A 27,800-nucleotide genomic window follows, 5' to 3' on the forward strand; every position below is an offset into this window, starting at 1 on the left:
ACTAAACATCAATATTTTGGAAAAGGCGTACCATAGTTAAATGATTTATAAAATATTACTAACCTAACCTAACCAATCTTACAATTTCCTTCTCGCGGTTTGAACCCGAGCCTCTGAATTAAAAGCCTGATATTCTACCATGCTGCTGCGGTGATTCGAAACCCTCACAGACATTTAATTAACTAATTCTTTCAAATAAATTCCCATTCAGCAGAAGCCCGCCATTGGGCTGGAAATTTAAATATATTCTCCATAAAAAACCAAAAAGCGGTTCCCGTCGAATGGGATTCGGTCCAATGGGACTATACCAGCAATGGTGGCTCACTATTTTACAATTACAAAGGGGACCACAGGTTTACAGGTTTACAGGTTTACAGGTTTAATTGTTCGCCGTACAATGGTACGCCCTTTTGAAACAGGGCGGCTCCCTACAATTGGGGGAGCGCAGCAGAAGTTAATAAGTCCACCAAAACGCGCAAATGTTTGTGGTGGCAGCGGGGGACGGAAGTCTTGAGACCTATCGGTCCAGATAATGTGGTATGGACGAGTCAGGGTGGGCGCGTCGCCAGGCTTCATTTTTGGTCCACCAGGTCGTGAGGATGGCCCGAACGGCGTCGTGGTCCCACACGGAGCCCTCCAGACCTAGGACGACTTCCAACGGGCTACCACGATTGACATGTCGCCAATCGGAAGTCGCGGGGGAGGCACATGTCTCTGGACACGCCATTAAGACGTGAAAGACATCTTCGTCCTGGAGACCACAGAGGCGACAGGTGCGCTGGTAATCGCCGAAGTCGGCGCGGCGGACACCCGTAAGCAGGGACCCCGTCCGTGCCTGGAAAAGGAGGCCTCCTCCGTGAGAGCCATCATAGCAGGCCTCCACGGAGGGAAGCGCTTTAGCCCCGTAGTGCCGTAGGCTTTGCTTGGCGGAGATTGCGGAGCGCCACGTCCGTTCAGCGTGCTCGGTTGTTTCCCCGTCGACTTGGCTGGCCCAGGTAGCATAGGATGTTGCTTCACCCCTAGCGGTGCCGACCCCATATTTTCTATCCAACGCCGCGACGCGGAAAGTCCATGCGGTCTCTAGACCGTTAGCACGAATGGACTCGTACACTTGTTTGGCCAATCTGTCCTGGGGGAGGAACTTTAGGCGGCCGAGGTACCTGAGTTTGGAACGAGCTTCTCTGGCCTCCATTGAGCTCCAGCCCATTTCCCCTTGGATTGCCGCGTAAGCCGCCATCGAACCCGCGTTTAGTGCCGTTTTGCCAACCATCGATTGGGTACGCTCCAAGGTATCACACACCGATTTGGGGTAACAAAGTACCTCATTTCCATGAGTGAGGGCCGGGACTGCAACGGATTTCCATAAGGTTCGACCGACGGAGTATTTATTGTAGGACCCTTCCGCAAGGTTGCGGACGGACCAGCGGAGGCGGTTACACTTCTGTGCGAGCACGTTGGCGGCCTTGGACAGGTAGTTGCCGACATTGGTTAGCACTACCCCCAGATAAGCGTATTCGTCCACCTCTGGGACCCGGAAGCCTTGAAGAACGTAGCCGGGGTGCCGGACTAGTCGACAGAAAGCCATAGAGTTAGACTTTTCACGGCTAAACCGAAGGCCTGTCTCCAAGGCAAAGGAACTGCAGGCGTCCAGGAGGGCTTGCATGTCGCGGGGGGAGTTCGCGAAGAGAACGATATCATCAGCGTACAGGACGCAGGAGATGATAATCGCCTCCCCGTTCCCCACAGCCGGCAACGTTGCGCCACATTTGAGATGGATAAGACTAGTCACCAACCGATCAATGTATACCAGGAACAGAAGAGGCGAGAGGGGGCAGCCCTGACGAAGGCCAACGAGACTGGGAATGGGCGCGGTGGTGCAGCCATGCAGCGTATACTCATACGACGACCCCGTGTATAGGCGCCGGATCTCCTCTATAAACGCGGGCAGTGTCGTGCTAATGGCGGTATGTGACGCGAATTATTGCTTTACATTACTAGACATTTTAGATTCGGGTCACCATAGTGACGGGGGTGTGTTGGCCAATTCAGACTTTGGAAAAGCGTCGGTAAATGGAAGATTGAATCTACCAAAACCACGGCAATTGCCAGGCAGCAGAGGGCTCGGAATTCCCTATGTTTTTGTTGGTGACGAAGTTTCCTTTAAAAGAAAATTTAATGCGGCCATTTCCTAGAACTGCCCTGGATTTAAACCGAAGAATATATAACTATAGGCTATCACGTGCTAGGCGTATCATTGAGAACGCTTTTGGGATATTAGCTGCTAGGTTCAGAATATTTCGAAAACCTATAGTTGCGGAACCCAACAATGTGATCAGTTTCATAAAAGCAGCATGCGCCCTTCACAACTTTCTGAAAATAACGAACGAACGAATTAACAACGAGCAGAGACGATATTGCCCACCAAAATTTTCAGATTATGTTGACGCTCAAGGAATTGAGAGAGATGGACAATGGCGTTCCGAAGAAACCACTGGTTTAATTGCTGTTGGGCCTCTGGGATCTAACCATGATTCTATGACAGCCAATGCGAAAAGAGAAGAATTTGTAAGATTCGTAAATTCACTCCAAGGTTCACTATCTTACCAAAAAGAAAGAGTTTTGATGGGTAGTACACCAATAAATTAAACGGTCAAACAAATGTCTTTTAATTTTTTAATTCATTATTTGTCATTATTGTCGGGAAACTTTAACTGAAATAAAATATCTTGGATTTTCTTTCTTGCAACCGCCTTTTTATACATCAGGCAATTCTCTAATTTCTTGAGCTATGAATTTTGCGAAGTGATCTTCTTTGTCAAGAGTGTCGGGCGAATTACGTTTCGCTGCTGTGTCTTTTATAATGTCGTCTGTTTCTTTTAATGATTTCAGAAGCTGCTCGCTTAGTTCGGAGCCGGTTTCCACCCTTGATATTTTTCTTCGAAAATCATTATCGACAGGGCCTATCTCTGAGCTTTTAACTTCATTGCTTGAAGCCCTCTTTGACGAAGTACTTGCACTACTTGTGGTAGATGTAGTGTTTGACTTGCTTGTTTCATCAGCAGCGAAAACATCGTCTACAATGTCAACTGCATTTATGTCTGCATTCTCAGTAGTAGCTGTTTCCAAAGCTGGACCATCGTGTGATATTTCTAAATCTTGGGCTAAAGAATGAATGGAAAACACTTTCAGCTTGTGATGAAGTATCGCAGTACTTTGCTGTGGAGCAGTATGGAAATTGTTTATGGTTCTGTGGGTGTCATAAAAGAAACGTAAGGCTGGAGTTATGTAATAGTGATAGTAGTGTTCACTATTCACTATGAAATCGTTTGAATAGCTCTACCAATGACATCAATACGTAATATGTACGATTTAAGTATACATGTCACTGATAATTATACGGAAGTACATCTTTCGATGTTCATTTCACTATTTAAAACTTTTAAATTCGAACTCAAGTAGTAATCAAATTGTTTTAAACTGACTTGCGATGTTGTACATGTTCATGAAGAAACGATAGCTTATCGTAGAGTATCCAAGGGTTGGAAGATGCACTTCCACTAGGCGTTTTCTTGATTTTTACAAATCGATCTCGTATATTTTTCCATTTCTTGATAACCTCCGCTTCTGTAAAACACCAGAATGTAATATGTTAATGTTAAACCAATGATTAAACCTATACAAATTGTTAAACTGATATTTAACTCATACCTGCAATATTTAGCTCCTTTGCAATAGTTTTCCATGAATTTGATTTCACCAGTTTATTTCAGTACTCTGGATGTTTCAAATTATACAAATGTTCAAAACATTTCACGCGCTCAATTAATTGTATGTCTCTTTCCAAATCCATATTATACACCTAATACCGACCGCGTGAAAAATAATACATTCGTCTGCTTTCTAAAGAAACCACGTGATTGTCTAAACTGTCGTGATTGCATTGCGCTTCTCCGCCGTTCCGTTACCTTCGGCGAAAATAGAAAAATATCCTATTCTCGCCAAGGCTCACGAGCGGCAAGCGGAACACAGCGCGACACGAACCGAGATGGTTTAGCGCATGCGCGCCGGCGGCAACGGAGAGCGGCAACGGCTCAGCGGCGTATGTATGCATCCGCCTTTAAGATGTACGCGCCGAGCGGCTAGGGTTACGAGAAACGTCTAGCCTCCCTAAGGCAGGGCTTCCACCAAAAGTTCACGCAATTGCGCATTTTTAATCACTTAATGTGAATCAATCGCCTTATATACCCTAAATTTACGAAAGTTCTGATATAGGTGTTCCCTAGAGGTATAACGTTAAATATAACTATGTTTAAAATTATTTTAGGAATTAAGTTTCTTAAACCGACTTAACTATAATTAACGTAAAATACTGACGATTAAAATAATTAATATCAGTTATATTTAATTAATTATTTAAGATAAACTTATTTCTATGTAATGACACAAGTGAGAGTTTATATAGAACGAGTAATAAAGATTGCATCCGAATCGAAACACTACACGGGTATCAAAGTTAATATAAAGCGAGTAGGATGATAAGATCTCTTACAAAACGATAACATTTCCTTTTTGCAGAATATTAAATGGAAATATTTTAAATATTTTTCGGCATTACGATTCTTTTAGTAGTTGTGTAGCTATAAAGCTCTGTTTCATCTCAATATTCCAAGAAAATCTTTTATATTAACATTTCAAATTTGGTGTTTACTTTTTAATTCAGCTTTACTACATTTATACATAGTGTAAACGCAACTATTAACTTCACTAATCACTACATAATATGAATTTTAATACTTCGTCTCTCTATAAGTGTTGAGATACCCTAGATTTAAGTCAGAATTGACCTTGTCTCGTGTTCTCTTACAAGAGGTGTTAACGGTTCAGAGTGAGCCGAAAGTTAAATACACACTTAAAGCTCATCAAGGACGGCTCCGTTGATGCCCCTGAAAGATGCCTTTTCTGCTACACGTTGGCTAAGCTTGGCAAAGGCTAGTTAAACCAAAGGCAGGAACCAATGGGACCTAGTGCATTAGGTCTGATTGGTTCCTGCCTTTGGTAAGGTAAAATTCGTGTCCAGAAGATTAGCCAGCATGCTAGGGGTGATAATGGAGCCGCCTGTTACTTTAAGTGATAGATATTAGGTCCTCATTAGAATTAAGAGGATACACAGGGAAATGTTAAACGAATAAACCTTTACAAATGACCTACGCAATATCCCGACAATTTGAACTACGTATTTCCGGTTTTTCTCACTGGCTGGTGGACCTGTGTTTAGATTAGAAAGTGAATTCGTCTCGGCTCGGAGAGGTTTATTTTGGTTTTCTCAACTTGTTTTTATTCAATGTGCAATATTTTTTTCAGTAGGATTTAAATAGTATTACCATATTTTTACAAACTTCTTTAAGTTCCTATATTTTTAGTTTATCATAGTTTAGTTTTAAATTTACTCCGTTATCTACAATCCCAGCCATATCTCTGTTGGCCGATGGCGTCGTCTGCTATTTTATCCACGACGTACGACAAGCGCATGCCCGCATAAATTTCCGAAAGGGGCTTTAGGGACTTGGCTGTACAACATCGTGGAACGCCAGGCTTTCTTCCACCACTGCTAAAAAACATACCAGGAGGAGGGGCTTATATAGCTTTCATTTAGTTAAAAAACATACCATAATGGCACCGGGGGCGGAATTAAGCCCGAATTCCCAAGTCCCTATTGTATGATTTTTCCGCCTTTGGAGAGCTACTCGGCCAATACAAAGACGGAGATCGTTGCAGATGATCGGACTTAATGTTATGGCGGATCGAGTTACAAATAACGGAACGGATATATTTCTGAAAACAATCTTTAAAAATTCCCACACGCTTAAATTAGAGACCATCGGATTTTTATAAACTTAAATGGTTTCATTTAATAAAGGGTTATTATTTGCATTTCGAATTTTGCTTTACCTTTTATCTCGTTAACCAATTCTTCTAATTCATTCGTTATATCAAATTAATCACCCCCATTAAAAACATTAGCACGCCACACGATACGCCGTCGCCATAAAAAACGTAAACACCTTCCACATTGATGCATTCTGCATGCTTGAATTTAGACTAAATTTAGCCGCGTCAGGGAGCGCTTCTTCAAAAGCTCGTACTGAGTCTTTACCGAGAATCCCAAGATTTTAGAATTATTTCTCACCACTCACACGAGCACGGTTTGGAACATAACCACTGGCCCAACGTTTCAGAACAAGAGGGTTTGGAATTAAGCCGGGTTTGTAGTCTTGATGTTTGACATTTCACTTGTGCTGTCATTTATGATATCCACATGATAGTTTACTTTATAGCCATAACATATATTTAACACCATACCCTGACACTTATTATTTATTAAGTAAGAGAAATGTAGATTTTACGTTGTCCTAGTAGAATCAGAAGCTGACAAGGCTTCACACATGAAGTGCGTAACATGTGCCTGGGTGAGCTTCACGATATATTCTAAGCTCCTTGGAAAGAACCTCGCCACACGCGGAGGAAAATAATTCTGTAACGCGGCTCCTTCCGCCGTCTCTACCTTAAGAACCGATTTACCAGGTTCATAAATTCGAGAACTACTATAAAGAACGAGTAAGGTCTCTAAAATATTCTTTAGATAAAACTATTCGTATTACCAAAGATTATTTGGGAGTAAGACACTAAGATCTTATCAAATCTTGCAGCTTTTGCTTGGACTATTTTTGTCGCCGTGTGTCTGTTTTTACGGGGAATTTTTTTGTTCTCGCGGCAGCCATGTTTGTGTAGTTTTTGAGCCTAATATTAATCGCAGAGCTATTTTTCTCTTGAAATTTAAAAATTATAATAATATAAAAAGATTTCGTTGAAGACTTATTGAATGACTCGAGAATGTACGAAAATTTAGCTTTTAAACGTTGGATTTTGTATTTCGACTACCGAATGATACCTTAAATTTTCCTTCCGAGCATTTCCCACAGTCATTTTCCTAGATGACGCCCAAAATATCAGTAGCACGTGTTCAGTATTCATTTATGATGTCTAGACGGTCTTAAACATAATTATTAACAATTTTCATAATTTTTTAATTATATACTGTATTGAAATGACATTCAGAGCGGCTATTTTCCAACATGGCAGCGAAACTATCTGATGAATGGCGTCAATATTTTACTATGAGGTTCACACAGCTCTGATTATAATACCTATCAATTTTCATAATATTCCAACAACATGCTGAAATATACTGTACCTAGCATTCACGGCGGCCATTTTCCAATATGGCCACCAAACTCAGTGCTGGATTTACACCCTCGGGGGCCCCTATTCATAATGCGTTTGGGGGCCCCTCCAGTCCCAATAGCCAGGAGCAGAATGATTGTAATGAATTATGAACTCAAGTTCTATGGATTTGCGAGTAGTAATCTTTTGGTTTCTAACCGGGTGTGCGTAATGAAAAATTTGTTTGTCGGGTATTTGGGGTACCCATTTTTACCTCTCCTTGTGAAAAATATCCTGGAGAGGTTGTTTCCGAAGTGTCTGCCAGATAATCGTGATTGCAGATTGAACCAAACGTTTTCCTAATTTTCGAAACGCATTCACAATTCACAGAAATTTGGAATATTGTACTTTGCTACGGTACATATTGAACTCATCCGCCCGTACACATTGGATTGTTATTAACTATAAACATAATAAATGGTTTTCCCGTCGATTCTGCATGCAGACCAATCCGCCACATTTGCTTCTACCACCAATAACTGCTGGTCTTAGTTCATTCCACATAGACGCCCTTTCTGGTTTCTAACAATAGCACCATCTACTGGTCTCCCGTCTATTTCACACAGACACCAATCTATAGCATTGGCTTCAACTACATCATAATAGTTAGGTTAATATTTACGCGGCGATACACCCCAATGACGGGGTTGCACACTAAAGTGCTGTTCTTACCCTTTAGCTTAGATTCGAAACCCTTGCATACCACTGATTTGCGTAAGGCGAATCAACACGCATACGCTTCACTTCATAGGTCTGTTTTAGTCTTGTCTCTCAAAAATGTTTATTTAAAAAACCGAAACATCACAGAAAAATATTTAGGGGAGGTACTCACATCTAACCAAATTGTCTTGAAGATAAATATTTCAACGTGAAACTTGTTGTTTAAATAAAATGGGTGCGCATTAGTGTCCTGCATCACCTGGTTAAATTTTAAAATTATGTTCTATCTTCAGATGTATCTACATTTTAGGTGAAATAATTTTAATCTCGACTCATGCTGAATAATTGAAGTAGGATGTTGTCTTTAGGGAAAATTTAACACTGGGAGGAAGAGATTTGACCACTCACTTTGTACTCTCTCCTATAATTCTTACAACCCGACAGCCAGTTTGAACTTGACACGAGTAGCAATGCGAAATATTATTCTACCCAGGTAGTTTCGAGTAAATTGAAATGCAAATTTCGATTATCGGGTCGGGCACACGCCCCGTCTCCTGAATGGGTCTCCGCACATTCCTATTACTTTACTACCCCGTCCAGGCTTGTAAATAAGGTGGACCAGTGACCCTTTTCCTATTCATTTTTCTATTGTCCCAGCCACTCCGGTTAATAAAGACAAAATTCATGTATTACCACTTGATCAGTTATCACCAATGGGATTAATTTATGGCAAAAAAGTATTACTAAAAACATTAATTTTTCATACTAATATTATTTTGGCATTTCATTATCCCTAAGCTTTTAGAAAAGTTAAACATTACCGCTAAGGATTATCTAGAATTATATATTCTGTTATTTAAAATACAGAAGAATCAAGAGTCATAGTTTTCAGATGACTAGCTTATGTACTGGTTTTCGTTGGTTGTATCTAAAATTCTAAATGACAAATGCCATGAAATTACGAAAACCGCCAAAATGAAGCAGTCGAACTATTTGTGTGACGTTTCCCGAGTCCCGATTCCCTAAACTCGCTTCCGTAGCATTGCGCCGAATCCCAATCAACCGAAAAAACCGCACTTTGGCGGATTTACGATTCTGTCCAATGGGAATTTCGATGTAATTTAAATAAATAAAATAAATAAAAATTAAATTAACTTAAAACAATTTAAGACCTGCGTAAAATGAACACTAGGTCCAAACATTTTCTAAATAATTATTTTAAAACTAAGGGTTATAAGAACAAAATAGTAATAAATCAACAAAATATGACGTAATAAAACCAATTGCAAATATTGATTTATTTTTTATATTATATTCATCATAAAAATACTATAAGCCAGCCGTTTTACTGTACTTGAAGTCTATAACTGCTCCAAAGAGGAAGAGACGTCCTCTTAACCTACTCTACCTTACCCTAACCTAACCTAACCTAAGGCAGTAAAAATGTATTTAAAACGCTTTCATTAAAAAACGACATTAATAGAAATTAAACTACATAGCATTTTTGGGGTCGCTGTTTTCGACAAATAGCGTCTTTTGAATTGTAAATACCAAACCCGCGGTTGGGCTAAATTTCTTGAAAACATTGGCGGGATTCGGTCTATTGGAATTCTGCGCAATGAGATGATACACCTAAGCTACTACAGTAATCCTACACCTAGTCGCCTTAGCCGGTCTCTATTCTTTAAAGGAATGGTTCACCCATAAACATTTTTGTCTCTTAGCTCAATAGAACTTTTGTAAAGATAGTGGTACTATTGAAATTAAATTAGTAGCGATAGTTTTCATTTTATAATTAAAATAAAATTTTATATAGACATCACCATTAACCCCTTTCTCTAAACTTCACTGTCGTGCTTGGCCAGACCTGCCAGATGACTGGCTGGTTTAAATAGAGGTTAAGCCAATGAGATTTTAGCACTCCAAGCAGAAGAATTTAGGTCGGGGTTTTTTTGAGTCCGACAACTTTGTCTTCAAGTATGTTTAGCTCTCGTTAGTCGTTTCGTTGATCAATTTGAATCAAAATTAATTGCCGAAATGCTAAGTTGTATTATAATAGACTGTCAGAGAGTTAACTATATTGGTGCTGTTAGTTTTTATGCTGTTCTCGATCACTTTAAGTACCCCAGATATTGCATCAAAATGGTTACGATATGCGACGATTCCCTAGCGTACTAGGACTTGGCTACGGCACTCTACGGTGCTACTCTAGTATCTCTACGGGCGCTACCAACGTAACTTGTCGCCGGTCTGGCCTTCAAGCGCGTAATAGTCGAGTTTTCTTTTTAGTAGAAGCTTGTCCTATAGATACCTCGGCCAATATGATGGAGGACTGAATTAATATATGAGAGTGACGTATCGCACTCTCTCTGGCTCTGCGGAAAAGCACCATACAGGCGTCATAAGGTCCTCTATGCAATTAGTTTGTCTGGTTTAATTTAAAATATACTTAATGTAAAATTTTTTCAACTCTCGAAATCTTGGTTTTGGGTCTAATTAAAGGGATTACATTAAAAACGTTTATGGGTGTCCCATTCCTTTAAACAATCTCTGTCAGCCAAGTGTATGCAAAAATGCACAACTGGACTCCTGTAGTCTATATTTATGTTAAAATGAAAATAATTAAAATAGTCTACACATCATTTTTTTAATAAAAGTAGGAATTCATAAAATAGTCATCGGAACAAAGACCCTCACGCTTTGAATTAAAAAAATTGGTACAAGGTATTAATAAACAGGTCTGTAAGTAAGAATATCATTTCCTAGCCTGACCCCGTCCCTCACAAACCTCAGCGGGAATTTAAAGAATTTTTGTCTATCACGGATCATCAATAGACGAAAAGAGTAAAAATCTATCAGTCTGAAAATTAGTTGAAAGCTGTTATTCCGAGGAAGTGAGATTAATCATTTCCTCAATTATATAGAATTGTGACTCAATAGAATGAGGTAGATGAGGGCTTAAGACTGACCGTCGAGGGCCCCCTGAGCATGGATTTATAAAAAACTATCGTTTGTGGATATGTCACTGGGAGAAAAACGTGTAAACATAATTCGCGATTTTCTCCTAGCGCCACCTATTGATCAGGTCATACGTTAGAGCGGAAGTGAGGCAAACGTCACATCCCGTTTTGGGTGAGGGGTCCTTTGTGCGCATGACGAGATGTCACGTGTTGTTAGGTCTGGGATTTTGAATGTTAGAAACGGACATGTTAGGGTTTTCGGGTCGTGATTCTCTTGATGTATTTCAACTTATTCAAGTGAAGATTCCTTTAATGCGTAAGTGACAATCTAAAAATCCATATTATAAAATACATTATTTTCAATTCAGAACTACTATATAATGAAAAATAATTTCAGTTTAGTTCTACAACGATTAAGCTGAATGAAATATTGATTTAAATTTAGTAATTATTACATTATCAGAATGAGTGGCTGGGTAGAAAATATTTCTGAGCCCGACTCAGAGGATGAGCATACTAGTAGCTCCAGCGAAACGTCTACATCTTTCAGCGAAAGCTCTGGTAAGATAATTAACAAACCCAATACACAGCCTCCCTGTTCCCAAATTGCTAATTACAGAGGATGAAAATGTCACCACCACTGTAACGACGGAAAATATTTTGGATGGTAATTTATGGCTTTTACAATATTAACTTGTTACTATTAATAGCATGTTATAAAATGGTACATTTGATTAAACAGATGAAAACTGTGATATTCATCAGGGGTTGAGTATGGAAGACGCTCAAAACATGATTGAGGATGTGGAATTTGAACAAATGCTAGACGATGAGGACATTGACAAAGCTCTAATGAACTTAGATACGAAAGTCCAAGTCGTAATGCAGTCTACTTCACGCCCCTTAGAAACAATTACTAAGTATTGTGTTATAAAATACGAGTATGAAACTCATTTAAACAAAAATAAGTTGTCTCTCAATGTTTCAGCAAGTCACCAACTAGTTCACCAATTAAAAAAAAGCAAAGAAAATTAATCAAGTTGCACCTCCACGAACGTCCATGATGATGATCCCTAGTGAGTTTCACCCTGAATAAGTAAATTTTCAATTAAATAATCAAAATTAATTTCACCTAGGTAGAGAATTTGATGAATCATTTAAAGGGCTTGTATTTGAAACACAAGCACAATTCAAATCTTGTGAATTGGGATCTTTGAACATCGACGAAAAACATATAGCAATTTACACTTGGATAACAAAAGTGCACTTCAGAGACTTAAATGAATTGAAACGTGTAGTAAGACCAATTTTGGTGAACACTGTGGAAAAAAACGTTTCACAAATGATGATGAAACTAATTACCCACAAAAAGAAGGAAAAATTAAAAATTTTAAATTCTTTAAAACATACAGATGTAAGAAAATGTGAATAATAATTATGAATCAGGTTGATTTATTATGTAACAATTTCAGGGTTTTAAGGATCTTGACGAAAGAGAGAGAACTGTTGGCATCAACCTTCTCTTAAAAAGAATAATAGAAAATGGATCTAAAAGAATTCAAATTATGACAATTGACGTTAGTGCAAAAATAGAAGAGCACCCTTCGGTTTTTATGTACGTAATTGGTGCAACTCTTCAATCACTAGCTCGTAAGTCAGAATTTGGAAGGAACCTCGTTTCAAAAATGCACACGACAAAAGAAAACGTTGCTTTTAATCTAAGGAAGTGGATCGACAGTCTAAATAGAGGTGGTTTATTTTACCCAACACAAGAAGTATACGAACTCTTTGTTAAAATCTATAAAATCGTCATTCCATACTACTTCAACAATTATAATGAAAACCGAGTAGTTAAAGCAAAAGCTGAGATAAAAGAAAACGAAACAATTGTGCAATCTTGGAGTAGCCTTTGTGATAATTGTGTTCCTGAAGTTGAGAGGCCCAAGCTGTTTGACCACTGCGTTAGTTATTTCATAAATACAATTGGAAATGGTCATCTCAAGAGGCTCAAAGAAGAAATTAAAACGAAAAATAGACTTAAAGCTATCAAATCCCTAGCTGATTCAAAGGCGAGATTAAGAAAACAGATGGAGCAACTTTCTACTGGTAAATTTGCAAAGTGATAAACCTAGTCAATGATGAACAAGTGCAATTGAAATGGAAATGTTCCTATTTTTAATCGTTTAAAGGTTTTGAAATGTTCCTATTTTTTATTTTTCAAAAGTTTTGTAATTAATGTTCCTATTTTTTTATTTTTCAAAAGTTTTGTAATTAATGTTCCTATTTTTTTATTTTTCAAAAGTTTTGTAATGTTTTTTATAATTTTTTAATTATTGACAATCTCCATAGTAATTGAGATATATAAATGATATTAGTTAAAGCTCATCGTTGGTATTATTTGAAGTGGTGGTATTTCCTTCAGATGTGTGTGTCGGTATTTTGTATCGTCTTAACATAAGGAGGGATTCTCTATTATTTCCAAAGGTTTCAAAAGTTGGGTTATCGTTTCTCCCATTCGCACCACGCTGCTTTGAAAATTCCAGTTCTAGTGGGTCTTGATTAAAATTCCCAGTCAAAACAAACGAAGCTCCTTTGCCAAGGAGAAACTTTATGATAGCCACCATTGCCTTAGCTATTTCAAAACATAGGGAAAACTTTAGTAGCAGGTACTTAATACTTTAATTTAATCTAAAATAGAATATCTTACTACTTTGCCTCAAGCCTGCCAGTGTTTCCTGCGAAAGGATCATTTTCTTCCTTTCCTCTGGCTTGAATTTACCTGGATGGATATTTTGGGTGTATTGTTCCCAATCATCTAGGTACCCCAAGAAGTCATTTTCTAACCACTGCAAAGAATTCATTCAATTTGTTCATAATTAAAACGTTAAAAGGAATACTCACACTAAGCCGCTGATCATTAATTGTATTGAAAGGTCTTTTATTGGGTTTTCTTTTATGGTAAGCTTCTTTGAAATTTGTGGTATTGAATATGTCAAACCCTTTGTCAAATATCTCAATGAACTTCACAGTTTCGGCATATTCTTCGCCAAATTCTTCTTTTATCGCTTCTGCAACAGTTTTACTGAGTACTTGTGATGCATATCGAACTTTCATCTTCGTGTAAGAATTAAGATAAATATGATCCCCAGTCAATTTGTGCGCTTTTCGAAGGTTACCAGGTTGGGATCTTTCTTTTTCAAATAAATCTCTAATCGGTTTCCAAAGAATATATTGGCCATTGTTTAGCATGAGACGAACTTTGCATGTTTCTTCACTTGACCATAAACAATTCCTTGTTGTTTTTAAGAGATGGGGAGGGTCAAACATGAAAAAGAACGGTCTCTCTTCGTCCGCACTAAATGGATTAATACAGTAATGTGGAGAATCTACTGTTGTATTCGTGGTGAAAAACTTTCTGTTGGTGGCTGCACCATCCCCAATGACGCCTAGTACTTTAATGCCAATTGCTTCAAGTTTTTCAACAGCTTCCCAAATTATAGAGTTAAGGTCATCTCCAGTTAATCCGTTGGTAGCAAAGTGTGCGAATGGATATTTCTCATGGGTTGTGGTTCCTCTTAACATCAACATTAGAACATTATTGGCTACTTTTTTTTCTTTGAACGTATCTGATTGAAGGCTATTAATCTGGTTTCTTGCATTGTTTAATTGAGTATAACCAATTATGTTGCCAGAATTTTTTTTGTAAACTAATTCTTCTTTCACTTTCATCTCATCCAGAAGAATGGTGAAATATTGTTGATGAGGCTTTAATTGCCAAGGTTTTATATCTTCTTTGAGTTGATTAAACACTTCATTTGAAAATCCAGGTAAACTCCCGTTATGAGTTCAATGTCTAAATAGAGTGCTACATGAAGGCAACTGCAATATTTTAGATTTGGCCAAGCTTTTGTACGCGTTTGGGGTCTTATGATATTGATACATGCACCACTGAATGACATACGGGTGCCACCTTCGGCCACGTGCATCTTTTTGTTTAATTGCTTTCAATTGCTCTCGTAAAAACAAGGAAACAAATGATTGGTCATCTTTTTTTGGTATTGTTTTTGTCAAAATTGTTTCAATGCAATCATTATCTTCAGGTTCTTCTAATGGTTGGCTGTCAACATATATATGTTTCTTTGCTTATTTCTTCTCTTGTTTAACTTGCCTTCTTGCTTTTCTTTCGCAAGCTTTAGATTTCTTCAGCAATGAAATAAGTTCTTCTTTAGATAGTGACTTGTACTTTCTCCTGTTGCTCGTTTTTTTCCCTCCAGAAATTGTTTTCAATGCGTAACTCCTTAATTTTGAGCAATGAAAACATGTTTTGTTGTTTGAAATACCCATGCAGTTATCGTCTCGTATAGCTGAGAAGTGAACTTTCCCTCGACATCTTTCCTTCAAAATGTTTACCATTTCAGGCTCTTTAATTCCTTGGCAAATCTTAAAGCGGTTGATGGTGGTTAAAAGTTCAATAAGAGAATTCACACTCGATATTGTCTCTGGTAACTGAACCATACTATGATTTAATATATCTTTGCCACAAACCTTAACTTGTAAGCTATTATCCTTAGTTATAGTTATTGATATTAAAGGTGTGTTTGACTCTTTGTTGACCTTCAAAAAGTGAACTTCACTATTTCCTAAATTAGACAGGTTGGACAGCCAATTTTCATCTACTAATTTTAACCATTCTGGCAAGTTCAAAAAGTCTTTCAAGTTTTTTATACTCCATTCTTCATTATCTGTACAAGTGCGATTTTGTGACATGTCTACATCATTTTGACTGCTTTGATTGGTATTATCCTTGTTATCTTCACAGTCAGTGAGGCAGATTTGTCCTACATAATTTTCATTGAGCAATTGAGGTACCATCGCCACATTATCCCCTTTTATTTGACTTTCTTCTTCAAACGGGTTGGTCATTCTTGCCATATTTTCATCACCAAACTGGTTGATCACCTCAGGATTATTTTGATCTTCACTTGCTTTGGTCAAGTGTAGAGACTCTGCATTACCTATTAAAATTGAACTGCTAGTAAATAAAAGCAAAATAGTGACAGAATGGACAGTAGTATTTTGAATTACTCATGTTCCCTATTGCATCATCAACGTCTAAATTAACGGAGCTGAGATCTCCCCAATGCATTGATAATACAGTTTCATGCATATTTAACGAACTATCAGCTACTATATGATCTTGAGTGATGCACATCGGTGTATGGTGGGGCGCTTTAGGGGTACTTGAGCAAGCAGGATTCAAAGCACGTATCATACTCTATGCAATTAAAACAGAATCTCATCTACCGTGAAGTATCAACAATAAACATTTTCTAGTATTACTAACAGCAGATTGAGTTGGTTCTATCGCAGTAGGTTTGCTTGCTTCCACAACTGACGACAAAGGTTTCAAGATAGATACCATGCTCTTTAATTAAAAGACCACATCTAATTATACTAAAAATTAAGCAATAGAACGTTTTTACTTACGTTAGAATGAACAGGGTCAGGAAAAGTTTCACTTGGACCATTTAATCCCACAAAGTGTTTATTGCATAAGTATGTGTTTTTAGTAATTTTATCCTTAGTAAAGTCTTTTCTAACTTCTTTGAGCCATTTTAACCATTTATTACATAACACGGGTTTGGTTTTTGGTTTAGGAAAAGGTATAAATGTTACCCCAAACATATGAGGTTTCTCGGATCTTCTAGAATCGCTATTACACGTTGGATATATGCAGTTCTTATTTCTCCCCATCTTACACTAATGACTTTAAAATTTAAATTTTAAAATTAATTTCCTAACTGTTTTAAACGTAACGGTCGTAATTGTAAAATAAAATCAAGCAGACGATAATTAAAAGTAGATTTCTAGTGGCTCCCCCTCTTGACAAAAAGAAGCATACATTCGATTTCCGTTTAAACGCCTCACTTCCGTCCAGACCCCTAGAGGCAAGGGGGACGAAAGTGCATCTTGCCACCCAGCTTCCACCCGAAATCGTGAACTAGAGGCATTGCCTTACCAAAGGTAGAAGTACCATATCCACAAACGATAGTTTTTTTATAAATCCATGCCCTGAGCCTCGGGACCACTAGGCACGTACTATGAATTTCATGTGGCTCCAATCATAATTTGCACCAATGTTCATAATTTTTGAACAAGAATGTGGAATACATTGGAGCTGACATTCAAGACGGCCATTTAACAAGATGGCGGTGAGAATTCGCGCTCTACTGCAGAGGAGTTGTAGTATACTTTTTCTTGGGTCTAAAACAACCCATGTACCAATTTTCATCTTATGTTCAAATGTTCTAGGTCAAAACAGGAGTTCGGGGGGGGGGAGTATGAAACTGGCCATATAACTAATGGTAAAAATCGCGAACAACAAGATTCTGTCGTTGCGCATAGAAAGGATTAGCCTGTTTATGGACATACAACCTTACAGTATATCGTAGTGGTATCTATGCTCCTTGGTTTTCGTTCCAAAACTTCCGTTGTCTGGGATCTCCGTCGAAAAGAAAAATGGCGATATGGTGGACGTAGAAACACGTTGCAATTCTTATATTAAAGATACTGGGAATAAATTTGTCCAAACCGTTTTAATTTAACCACGGAATTCTCACTCACACATATCACAACAAAACATCATTGACGATCGTTTAAATGTTTTGTAGAAAACTAGAAACCCCCGACTAAAAGCAAACTTCTTAGCCAAGGCTTAATTTACACCGTTCCGACAGAAGCAGACGTGAGCCATTTTCGCTCCCAAAATCACAAGATAAAAATAGTGCTAAACCGGAACTGTGTAAGTTAATGCGCGTGGGCGCTATAAAATGGGGCAACTATTTCTTTGGGAGTTAAGCGGTGGATGAATCCGCTGAGCTTTACGGCGAAACTGTGTTGTTACGGGCTTTTTAACCAGTTTCGTACTTCGGGTTATTATGAACTCCTGGTCAAACCCTAAAAGTGCTCGATAAAAGGCGGAGGCGATCGACGGCGAGGTCTACTCGAGGTCCAATGCAAGAAAACAATATTGGGGTGTCGCCAATTCTTCTGGCATTAAAGAGGTTATCTACGGTTAGAGGCTTATTGGTTAAAAGCTTTTTTGTTCGTCTGCTTAGTTTTTACATCGGGAAAGTCATAAAATCCATGGTCAAAGCTATTGAGAAGTTAGACTCGCGAAATTTATGTGTAAAGTCTAATCTGCTTTTGGTAGAATATCGATTTTATTGCTGGTTTTATTTAAATGCATCCTTTTGAACATCGCAAACTCTAATAATGTACTTTTCTCCTATTTAAATACATTTAAAAAGTTATACTTACAAGTTGCAGTACTGATTTCTTTAACAGGTGAAAATAGTTTTAGAAATCTGGCGTGGCCTAAGACAAAGACGGACTTGAAGCCGTAATTTGGATACGAATCCCAAATTCGCGGCAACGGAAGACATTTGAGTAGGGATGATATAAATGCCACCAATTTTTGAATCACTTCAAACACGAATAGTAATATCATCAGCGACATAACTGTTGTTTGCTCATTGATGGAAAGACCAATTGTAAAGCAATCAACACTTTGGCCTGCTGTGTTTATACTCAAGATGGAGAGGAATTAATTTATTTTTTCCTCGTAAAGCGTTTATAATTGTCGTTGTTGAACAGGTTAAAATAAAATACGCTAATAACTGATTTACAACTACATTGAACATATTTTTCCTCAATTACCAACGAGAATTTGAATTTAAGTATATATTTGGGAACTCTCTTAAACGTGCTAAAAGAACGTTCATTTAGAAATCTAAAATTATTTTCTGAAAGATAATATTTAAAATCATTAGAAAGACATTAGTTAAAGTCATTACTGGAAAGATAAAAACTAAAATCATTACTAGATATATAAAATTTAATTGATAAGAATAGAACCGTCAAATACGACTACAATTAGAAAATTATGGACACTATGCAAGGATCTGTTTCGTGGGCTTTACACCGCAGATATGTTACCGAAAACAGTGAAAACATTCCCTTCCCTGTATATCGTTAATACGGGGATGTCAAATGCCAACGGAGAACTTTGGACAGCTATTTTCTTTTCAAGTAACAAAAGTACCGAGTTCTTTGACAGTTTTGGAAATGCACCGTAACTTTTAATTCTCAACAACTTCCAGTCAGACATATGGTGGATTTTGCTTATATTTTTCTCTGTATAGATGTAGAGGTATTAAAATATATGATTTTTGGTTAAAATTTGTGAAGGATAGGAATTTGAAAGATAAAATGATATCAGAATTTATGTGGAAGAGAATTGTATAAATTTTGTATTTAATTTGCGTTTGCCTTGAAAACCTATCTTTGCCTGGACAAAGTGACTTTGCCTGGAAAATCTGTCTTTGCCTAGAAAATCTGCCTTTGCCTGGAAAATCTGTCTTTGCGTGGAAAAACTGTTTTTGCGTGGAAAATCTTTCTTTGCGTGGAAAAACTGTCTTTGCGTGGAAAACCTGTCTTTGCCTGGAAAATCTGTCTTTGCCTGGAAAATCTGTCTTTGCCTGGAAAAACTGTCTTTGCGTGGAAAAACTGTCTTTGCGTGGAAAAACTGTCTTTGCGTGGAAAAACTGTCTTTGCGTGGAAAAACTGTCTTTGCCTGGAAAATCTGTCTTTGCCTGGAAAATCTGTCTTCGACCGGAAAATCTGTCTTTGCCTGGAAAATCTGTCTTTGCCTGGAAAATCTGTCTTTGCCTGGAAAATCTGTCTTTGCCCGGAAAATCTGTATTAGCGTTGAAAATTGTGTATTTGAGCGTGTTTGAATATAAATGGTTTATTTGGTTGTCGCGTGATGACGTTAAAAATCATGGAAAACGCACGTCCATTAGGTTGAAGAAGATTAAACATGATGGCGCCAACATTTTAAAAACCAAAACAAAAGTGTATTTTAAATTTCGGTCTTTAGAGTAAACTTCCCAGAAGCCAAAATTAATATTTTACCTATAATTTGGCCTATTTTACTCAAATTGTATATATTCTAGTTTGATTGAATAGAACACAGCTATGAAAATAACCGAAACTAAAATTATAACCAAGAAATGTAATGAAAAAAATGCAAATGACCCTAATACCAAAAGTCACAGTTTATTTATATAAATATTTATAGGACTATTTTGAATATATTCATTTCTAGTCATTAATAATGTGGATATGATACTATATATTTACTTCCGTTGCGGGTAGGAAGCTAGCGCTTCCATATTCTTCCCCGGGTCTCGAGGGTGCACAATGCTAGACTAAGTGAAAAACGTTATGGTTTCTTTAGATGAATTTCGGACCCCGGGCGCAAAATTGCTTCACATGGCCCTGATTATAAAATGAAATCTAGGAAATCATAATTTTTAGTTTTTCGCTCAGAGATACAAACCTAAAAACCAACGGGGATGGTAATTTCTTCAGTACCATTTTGCTATCAACATAGTCCGAATACGCGAGTGTTCTGAAAATTAATTAGGCAAAGAAGATGTTTTTCTTCATCCTCATTTACATTTCAAATTAAAAACATTGGCGGGTCGTGAAAATACCCTGTTTTTTCTCTCAATCGGCCTGTTTCAAATTAAAGAGATACAAATGCCAACGTAGTTAAGACGTTTTAATTACATCGTTTTTGGCTTTAGAAGTAATAAAGTATATGCCTCTGAAATGGAGGACCCCTTTTATTATCGACCAATAGGGCTCTTATCTACCCTAAAAAAACTGATGGACAAAATAATCAACAAACGCTTACAACACTTCCTGGAAGAAACCCACGCCCTGAAACCAATTCAGACCGGGTTTCAGGAAGGGGCAATCCACTGGTGACAATATTCTACGCCTGACGGAAGAGACCAGGGACGCTTTGGAGCAGAGGAAGTACACGGGGATAGTCTTCCTATATATAAAGACGCCTTCGGAAATGTGCCACCAAAAAGGCTTTTACCACCATTGACAGAGCTAGACTGCCGAGGTAACTTATGGGCGCGGATAAAGGACTTCCACCTAGACAGAGAACTCACGGTTCGCCTGAATGGGGCAGTTTCATCTCCTCGACGACTAAACTATGGAGTCCCCCAGGGGAGCCCCCTAAGCTCTACCCTGTTCTTGCTTGCGATTAACAATGTAGGACGAGACTTCTCCCCAACTTGCGCATATGGTCTACATGCGGATGATATTGCTATTTGGGCCTGCTCTTCCACACTGACCACGGTATTCCAGATCTTACAATTTAATCTCAATTTAGTCGCCTAGAAAAATAGAGATTGCCGATCCAGTACGATAAATGCTAACATTACTCTGCACGTGACGATAGAGCCCACCCATGGCGCTCCCTCTCCATATAGACGGTTACTCCATCAATGATACGGACATCTACAAATACTTTGGACTATGGCTAGACCGGTGGTGCACGTGGAAATTTCACATCCAACACGTTTTACAGCAATGCCAGAAAGGACTGAATATCCTAAACCCTTTATGGGCTTACGGTGGGGAGCGAAAAGGTTTATAGGAATAATGATATACACACATATGATCAGGTCCACGATGAACTACGGCGTCTCGGTTTACGGGGCGGCAAGTAAGACCCAACTCCTCCAGCTGGAGAAGATACAGAATGTGGCACTACGGATCATACTCGGCAAGCCCAAATCTACAAGCATTTCCTCGATGGAAACCGAGCTCGGGCTTCTTCCCCTTTCGGATTTACACCTCTTAGCAAGGGAACTAGGGGAAGAGAAAAGCCCGAAATAGCTTCACGCCACAAGACCACAGCAGATTCTCCCTTTGCCAGACAGACAAACCTTGAAGGATCGATAAAAATACCATTTTCACAGTCTTCCAAAAGGCTTTTTAACGCCCAGCCCGTTATCTCAGAAAATTTCTCTCCTCACCCGACCCCCATCTCATACAGCACTACCGACAGGCTCATTTCGCGGCCATCGCCAACAATGAAATCTTACAGATATACACAGATGCATCGTGCCTGCCAGGGAACAAGTTGTGCGGACTGGGGATAATGATATAATCTTTCAACCTAGCACTTTCGAAAAGATAAAAATGGCCACAATGACATTACACAGTGCGAACTACAGGCGCTACGTCTAACCCTCTCGGAGGCACGGGACTTCCAACATACGTACTCATAGCCACAGATTCCCAAACTGCACTCAAACTCTTGCAACAACTGTCCGCAAATAACCCCTTGGTGCGCACAGTACAGCAAAACATAGAAGACAGCCCTCAAGAGATTTCGTTCATCTACAGCTCTGTGCGCATTGAAATTGACGGCAACGAACGAGCGGATTGAGCGGCCTGAACTAAACGCCTTTTCCGCCAGAACAGACACTCACATTTTCTAACAAATGGTGGGGAACCCGAGAAGGGGCAATCCAAAGGAAATAGCGATCAGCTCCCTTCAAGGATGAAATCTCAAAGCTAAAGTCACACGAACCCAAGAAAACTGCATCTCCAGGCTCCATTGTCGACGGTGGATGATGGGAGAACACCTTCACAAACTGGGAAAACTCGTTACTGGAGACTGCTCCGCTTGCGGAGTACTAGAGGATATACAGCACATCCTTTGCCATTGCCCACTCTTGGACATGCACAGACAACCCTTCACACCACTATAACCCCACCCAGCCGGTTACCCTAAAAACATATTAACCTGCACCATGAACGGCGATGTAAAAACTAGAAAAACGGTCACGTGCCTCTGGGAAGATTACGAGAAAAACGCCTACCCCTGGTGACGCAACCAAAAAAGAGGTATATAGCACCGCTACAACCCCACTTCTTTCACAATGACGGCACTTTTGTCGGATAAATTTACACTAAGTCGGTGTTTCTCCCCTACAAACTATTGAGCAACGCTGCCACAGCCCCAGAGAAAGGGCTCCTTCGCAACGGAGCAATAACCCTCTACAGCGCAGAAACCGTGCACATCGCCCCACATGCCAGAGCTACTGTGGACGCAGACTACCGAGGCCCAGTGAAAGTGGTACTGTTTAACATAACACCGACAGAACTCCACATAGCACAAGGGGAAGCTATGGCAAATATGGTGATAACTCCACGCTACACGGGCCCAGTGGAAGGGGCTGCCACACTACCACAGACCGACCGTGGGGAAGGGGCATTTGCTCTACAGGACAAAAATGGAGACGATACCAGGACAACACAGCACACAAGAACAATATATATAAATCGTCAAACTAACCAACTCGATGTTACAGACTCAAAAAAATTGTTATTACCCACCTATTTATGTACCCTATAAAGACGGGCCTCGATGCAGGCGATAACCACGCCCATCTGGCTTTTACTTTTAATAATAAATAAAAATAGTGCAACGCGGATAGTGGCCCGTGTGAAGGGAACCCCCCCCCCCTCCCCCAGATAATACATTTCTCCACTAGAAACGACTGTTACCAAAAAATACACCTTTTCGACGAATCTAAGAGGGAGAGGCCCGGGTGAAAATTTCCTTTTGGTTGTCAGCGGTGCTTGACCCGCTTGGCTCACAGAGGGCTCTACACGTCACTGCCTTAAAGTTTAAGCAGAAAGAGGGGGAGGCATTCTTTGTAGGCTCTGGGTCGCAGGCGGAAAGCTATAAATAGTCTGAAATTTCTAAATGGATATTCATTTCAACATTCGATTTCGAGCTAAGTATACGAACATCCGTGCCCCCATATCTCTATTCGAGCTAAACTAAGTTACTGCATCTCTTCTTTATACAGTATTTTATCTCCAGTGCCCCCATTTCTATCTCTTCTATCTTCAATGCCTGTAAAAACGGGGTAAGTTCAATTTAGTGTAGATTTATTGCTTTCAAGTTTTTCGAATAAGTCTTTGTATTTCTGAGGTTGCGTCTACTGGTGATACTTCGAAATGGTTTTCAACAGTTTTACAAAAACAATAATTGTATTATCTCATAAAATACCTCCATGGACACCAAGAAAACAAGATAGCACCGGCCATCTTCATTAGTGAATAGCCCCTCGACGCGCTGCTTTTAACAGTGGTAAAATGATTACCCGGAACCACTAAATAGCCCCTTTTCCTAATCTCTTTTAAAGTCGGCATGAGACTTTTTTAGCGCTACATTCAATGTTTCTTAAATAATTACACGCAACCCCTAAAATAACTCTTAAACAAATTCCCTTTTAAAATCACTTGTAAAAATCCCCAATGAGTGAAAATTACCATTAGTAAATAGCTCCTCTTTAACCGTGCTAAGATATTTACCCGTAACCCCTAAGTATACCTTAACCCTTATTCCGTTTAAAATCGACGAGTTTCTAGTGAGTAGCACCTCGATGATTTATCCTTATCCAATTTAATTCACCATAAATCCCTAACCCTTTTAAAAGCGTCATTGGAAATCAACAATGAACGAAAATTTTCTTTATTAGTGCATAGCCCCTCGACGCTTTAAATAGTGCTAAAATTATTACCAGTAACATCTAAGTGACATTAATAGAAGAACAAAGTTTTAGTGATTATCCCCACGATTAGTTACCTTTAACAGTGCTAAAATTTTTATAAACGTAACGCTCAGTTAATACACGCACAAAAAAGACTTATGCCCACGCATACTTATTGCATCTTGTGCATTTTTAAATTGACTTATTTATAGGAAAAGGAAAAGGACAGGATCTTCCAAAAAAGAGCTAAGAAAATAAACCACCCAGGTTCCACCGCCACCAACGACCACCCAGGTTCCACCGACACCAACGACCACCCAGGTTCCACCGCCACCAACGACCACCCAGGTTCCACCGCCGCCAACGACCACCCAGGTTCCACCGCCACCAACGACCACCCAGGTTCCACCGCCGCCAACGACCACCCAGGTTCCACCACCACCAACGACCACCCAGGTTCCACCACCACCAACGACCACCCAAGTTCCACCGCCGCCAACGACCACCCAGGTTCCACCACCACCACCAACGACCACCCAAGTTCCACCGCCGCCAACGACCACCCAGGTTCCACCGCCGCCAACGGCCACCCAGGTCCCACCACCACCAACGACCACCCAAGTTCCACCGCCGCCAACGACCACCCAGGTTCCACCACCACCAACGACCACCCAAGTTCCACCGCCGCCAACGACCACCCAGGTTCCACCGCCGCCAACGGCCACCCAGGTTCCACCGCCGCCAACGACCACCCAGGTTCCACCGCCGCCAACGACCACCCAGGTCCCACCGCCGCCATCGACCACCCAGGTCCCACCGCCGCCATCGACCACCCAGTTACCACCGCCGCCAACGACCACCCAGGTCCCACCGCCGCCAACGACCACCCAGGTCCCACCGCCGCCAACGACCACCCAGGTCCCACCGCCGCCGCCAACGACCACCCAGGTCCCACTGCCGTCGCCAACGACCACCCAGGTCCCACCGCCGCCAACGACCACCCAGGTCCCACCGCCGCCGCCAACGACCACCCAGGTCCCACCGCCGCCGCCAACGACCACCCAGGTCCCACCGCCGCCGCAAACGACCACCCAGGTCCCACCGCCGCCGCAAACGACCACCCAGGTCCCACTGCCGTCGCCAACGACCACCCAGGTCCCACCGCCCCCACCTCCTCCAACCACCCGTAGAGAGACAGAACTTAGCAAAGGATAGTTTACATTCCAACTATCGATGCTTTCTTGACTGAGTTCAAAGATCTCTACGAGGGTGCAAAATGTAAACCTTCCTCGAAAGGTGTTTAATGTCTGCCAAAACAGAAAATTTTCCAATTACTCCTAAGGGAGAGTATTGATCACTGGACTAAGACTCTGCACAAGTTGAAAGCAAAGATAGAGAAAGAAACTAAAATGCGCTACAACGCCGCAGTGGTCAATCTGTACAGGGATGAAGACGATAGTGTTGGGTGGCACTCCGATGATGAACGTGGGGTTCACTCAACTATTGCCTCGTTATCTTTCGGCGCGGAAAGAAAATTCTTAATGCGCCCCAAAGGTACAACTCGTGCTACCATTTCGGTTAGCTTAACCAATGGATCCTTTCTTTTAATGAAAGGGGTTAACTGCCAAAAGGATTGGGAGCGCTCTGTGCCTCGAGATTCAACCCCCAAAGTTAAAAGAAAGGATTAATATTACCTTTCGATATATGGGGGAAATGCCTAGCTCTTCTGCAAAAGCAAATACTCCATTTCTCGAAAGGTAATATTATAGCACGGTGGGGAAATGTTATAATGAGCTCCTCTTTTGTTATCAGAGTCCATCCACCCAATTGACAACCCTACCACCGGTTGCTTTCTTTGCCTTAGCTTTCTCCTTTTGCAGGAATGCAAGGTAGGCATAATTAGGAAAAATAATTTTCGAATAAAAAGAAATATGTAAACTAAAATTCGATATACTAACATGAATAAAAAACATAATGTTGAGTGTGTAAAGGCCGCATAAAGTTGTTAACTCTTGACTTTGAAGTTATATACGTCTAATGACACATGAAGTTCCGATTTAATCTTATAAACAGACTAGCATCGTTAGCCTATTAATAAAAACTGTCATTGTAGACAAAGACTGGAAAGTGTAAAAGATAAGGTTTGAAAATGAACTGCCTGAAGTGACAGATATTAAAATTTTCACTTTTGAAGACATCATTATAAAACATCAATTATTTTAAAAAATTCTTATCTTACTTTTTTTCACCAAAATTACTTCGGGAAAGTATTTTAAAAAGGAACATGCGCGTTATTTAATGCGTTTATTAAAAAATTTAAAATTAGGTAGAAAATTCGACCCTATAACGACAGAAAATCGTTGAGAGCTTATAAAATATAAACCGTATTAAAACTTTACAAAACGTATTCTTAAATTGTAAAGCTTTCAAAGTATTAAATATTAACGTGCTGTGTTGCTCTCAAAGATCACGATCAATCTACAGATCTTTTCGACACTAATAACTAAATCACAAAGAAAAGGCCTATATTATTTTCCGCTTCGCAATATTTTCAATTTTAAAATATAAAAATTTAAACTCTTCAAGAGAAATCTTTTCAGATATCCAAGCATTTGAATCTCCTAGAATCAAATGTTAGTTGAAAGTAAAACCAGTACCAAGATAGTATCCCTTAAACCCTTCTAGGTGACAACTACTATTGAGGACAAAATACTTGGGTAAATATTGCTGAAAAATATTTTGCGAAAATGAAATTTTGGTGAAAAAAAGTAAGATAAGAATTTTTTAAAATAATTGATGTTTTATAATGATGTCTTCAAAAGTGAAAATTTTAATATCTGTCACTTCAGGCAGTTCATTTTCAAACCTTATCTTTTACACTTTCCAGTCTTTGTCTACAATGACAGTTTTTATTAATATCTGTCACTTCAGTCTTCATATTAATTAAAATTGTTTAGAAAATATGGGAGAAAAAGTCCTAGGGCGTTGCGCGTTCATCGGTAATCTAGCTTAAATACCAGCCGTCGGTAATGCGACTAAATCACCGGTCGTCGGTAATCTAGCTTAATCACCGGTCGTCGGTAATCTAGCTTAATCACCGGTCGTCGGTAATCTAGCTTAATCACCGGTCGTCGGTAATCTAGCTTAATCACCGGTCGTCGGTAATCTAGCTTAATCACCGGTCGTCGGTAATCTAGCTTAATCACCGGTCGTCGGTAATCTAGCTTAATTACCGGTCGTCGGTAATCTAGCTTAATTACCGGTCGTCGGTAATCTAGCTTAATTACCGGTCGTCGGTAATCTAGCTTAATTACCGGTCGTCGGTAATCTAGCTTAATTACCGGTCGTCGGTAATCTAGCTTAATTACCGGTCGTCGGTAATCTAGCTTAATTACCGGTCGTCGGTAATCTAGCTTAATTACCGGTCGTCGGTAATCTAGCTTAATTACCGGTCGTCGGT

General features: G+C 39.6%; 4 protein-coding genes and 2 long non-coding RNA genes across 6 annotated transcripts; 2 read left to right on the forward strand and 4 right to left on the reverse strand.

The window, feature by feature from the left end:
- The first annotated feature begins 11,050 nt into the window (after nt 1-11,050).
- On the forward strand, nt 11,051-11,965 carry LOC149625318 (uncharacterized). The gene is made up of 5 exons (XM_089852128.1): nt 11,051-11,217; nt 11,299-11,462; nt 11,521-11,568; nt 11,644-11,821; nt 11,890-11,965. The coding sequence occupies exons 2-5, from the start codon at nt 11,366-11,368 to the stop codon at nt 11,963-11,965; spliced, it is 399 nt and encodes a 132-aa protein (XP_089708254.1). The 5' UTR covers nt 11,051-11,217; nt 11,299-11,365.
- Nucleotides 11,966-12,976: 1,011 nt separating this feature from the next.
- Nucleotides 12,977-13,826, reverse strand: LOC149625319 (uncharacterized). The gene is made up of 3 exons (XR_016374489.1): nt 13,803-13,826; nt 13,609-13,747; nt 12,977-13,533 (listed from the first exon to the last, which is right to left on the reverse strand). It is a non-coding gene; the product is annotated as an uncharacterized LOC149625319 (long non-coding RNA).
- A 93-nt stretch (nt 13,827-13,919) lies between these two features.
- LOC149625320 (uncharacterized) lies at nt 13,920-14,723 on the reverse strand. The gene is made up of 2 exons (XM_089851739.1): nt 14,078-14,723; nt 13,920-14,015 (listed from the first exon to the last, which is right to left on the reverse strand). Exons 1-2 carry the CDS (start codon nt 14,628-14,630, stop codon nt 13,981-13,983), a joined length of 588 nt encoding a protein of 195 aa, XP_089707865.1. The 5' UTR covers nt 14,631-14,723; the 3' UTR covers nt 13,920-13,980.
- Nucleotides 14,724-14,834: 111 nt separating this feature from the next.
- On the reverse strand, nt 14,835-16,113 carry LOC149625321 (uncharacterized). The gene is made up of 3 exons (XM_089852129.1): nt 15,987-16,113; nt 15,447-15,916; nt 14,835-15,341 (listed from the first exon to the last, which is right to left on the reverse strand). The coding sequence occupies exons 1-3, from the start codon at nt 16,111-16,113 to the stop codon at nt 15,045-15,047; spliced, it is 894 nt and encodes a 297-aa protein (XP_089708255.1). The 3' UTR covers nt 14,835-15,044.
- Nucleotides 16,114-16,117: 4 nt separating this feature from the next.
- On the reverse strand, nt 16,118-16,959 carry LOC149625322 (uncharacterized). The gene is made up of 3 exons (XR_016374459.1): nt 16,921-16,959; nt 16,389-16,668; nt 16,118-16,326 (listed from the first exon to the last, which is right to left on the reverse strand). It is a non-coding gene; the product is annotated as an uncharacterized LOC149625322 (long non-coding RNA).
- A 5,449-nt stretch (nt 16,960-22,408) lies between these two features.
- On the forward strand, nt 22,409-25,555 carry LOC149625323 (uncharacterized). Its single transcript, XM_089852130.1, has 4 exons — nt 22,409-22,468; nt 22,753-23,142; nt 23,654-23,713; nt 24,608-25,555. Exons 1-4 carry the CDS (start codon nt 22,409-22,411, stop codon nt 25,553-25,555), a joined length of 1,458 nt encoding a protein of 485 aa, XP_089708256.1.
- Nucleotides 25,556-27,800: the final 2,245 nt, after the last annotated feature.

This window comes from Phalangium opilio, unplaced genomic scaffold (genome assembly GCF_054372755.1).
Source record: "Phalangium opilio isolate 3A_F unplaced genomic scaffold, DU_Popi_V2 ptg000105l_1, whole genome shotgun sequence".
Lineage (NCBI taxonomy): Eukaryota > Metazoa > Arthropoda > Arachnida > Opiliones > Phalangiidae > Phalangium > Phalangium opilio.

Bases quoted from the DNA above. Each gene is read 5' to 3' on its own strand.
- LOC149625323 (XM_089852130.1), top strand. From the start codon at position 22,409: ATGGGAGAACACCTTCACAAACTGGGAAAACTCGTTACTGGAGACTGC. The intron at 23,143-23,653 runs GTTACAGACTCA...TTCTTTATACAG, and splicing joins GTCAAACTAACCAACTCGAT to TATTTTATCTCCAGTGCCCC. The intron at 23,714-24,607 runs GTAAGTTCAATT...TAAACCACCCAG, and splicing joins TCAATGCCTGTAAAAACGGG to GTTCCACCGCCACCAACGAC.
- LOC149625320 (XM_089851739.1), bottom strand. From the start codon at position 14,630: ATGAAAGTGAAAGAAGAATTAGTTTACAAAAAAAATTCTGGCAACATA. The intron at 14,016-14,077 runs GTAACCTTCGAA...TCTTACACGAAG, and splicing joins AAAAGAAAGATCCCAACCTG to ATGAAAGTTCGATATGCATC.
- LOC149625321 (XM_089852129.1), bottom strand. From the start codon at position 16,113: ATGTGCATCACTCAAGATCATATAGTAGCTGATAGTTCGTTAAATATG. The intron at 15,917-15,986 runs GTAATTCAAAAT...CAATTTTAATAG, and splicing joins TGATGCAATAGGGAACATGA to GTAATGCAGAGTCTCTACAC. The intron at 15,342-15,446 runs GTTTGTGGCAAA...AACCGCTTTAAG, and splicing joins ATAATAGCTTACAAGTTAAG to ATTTGCCAAGGAATTAAAGA.
- LOC149625318 (XM_089852128.1), top strand. From the start codon at position 11,366: ATGAGTGGCTGGGTAGAAAATATTTCTGAGCCCGACTCAGAGGATGAG. The intron at 11,569-11,643 runs GTAATTTATGGC...TTGATTAAACAG, and splicing joins GACGGAAAATATTTTGGATG to ATGAAAACTGTGATATTCAT. The intron at 11,822-11,889 runs GTATTGTGTTAT...TCAATGTTTCAG, and splicing joins CCCTTAGAAACAATTACTAA to CAAGTCACCAACTAGTTCAC.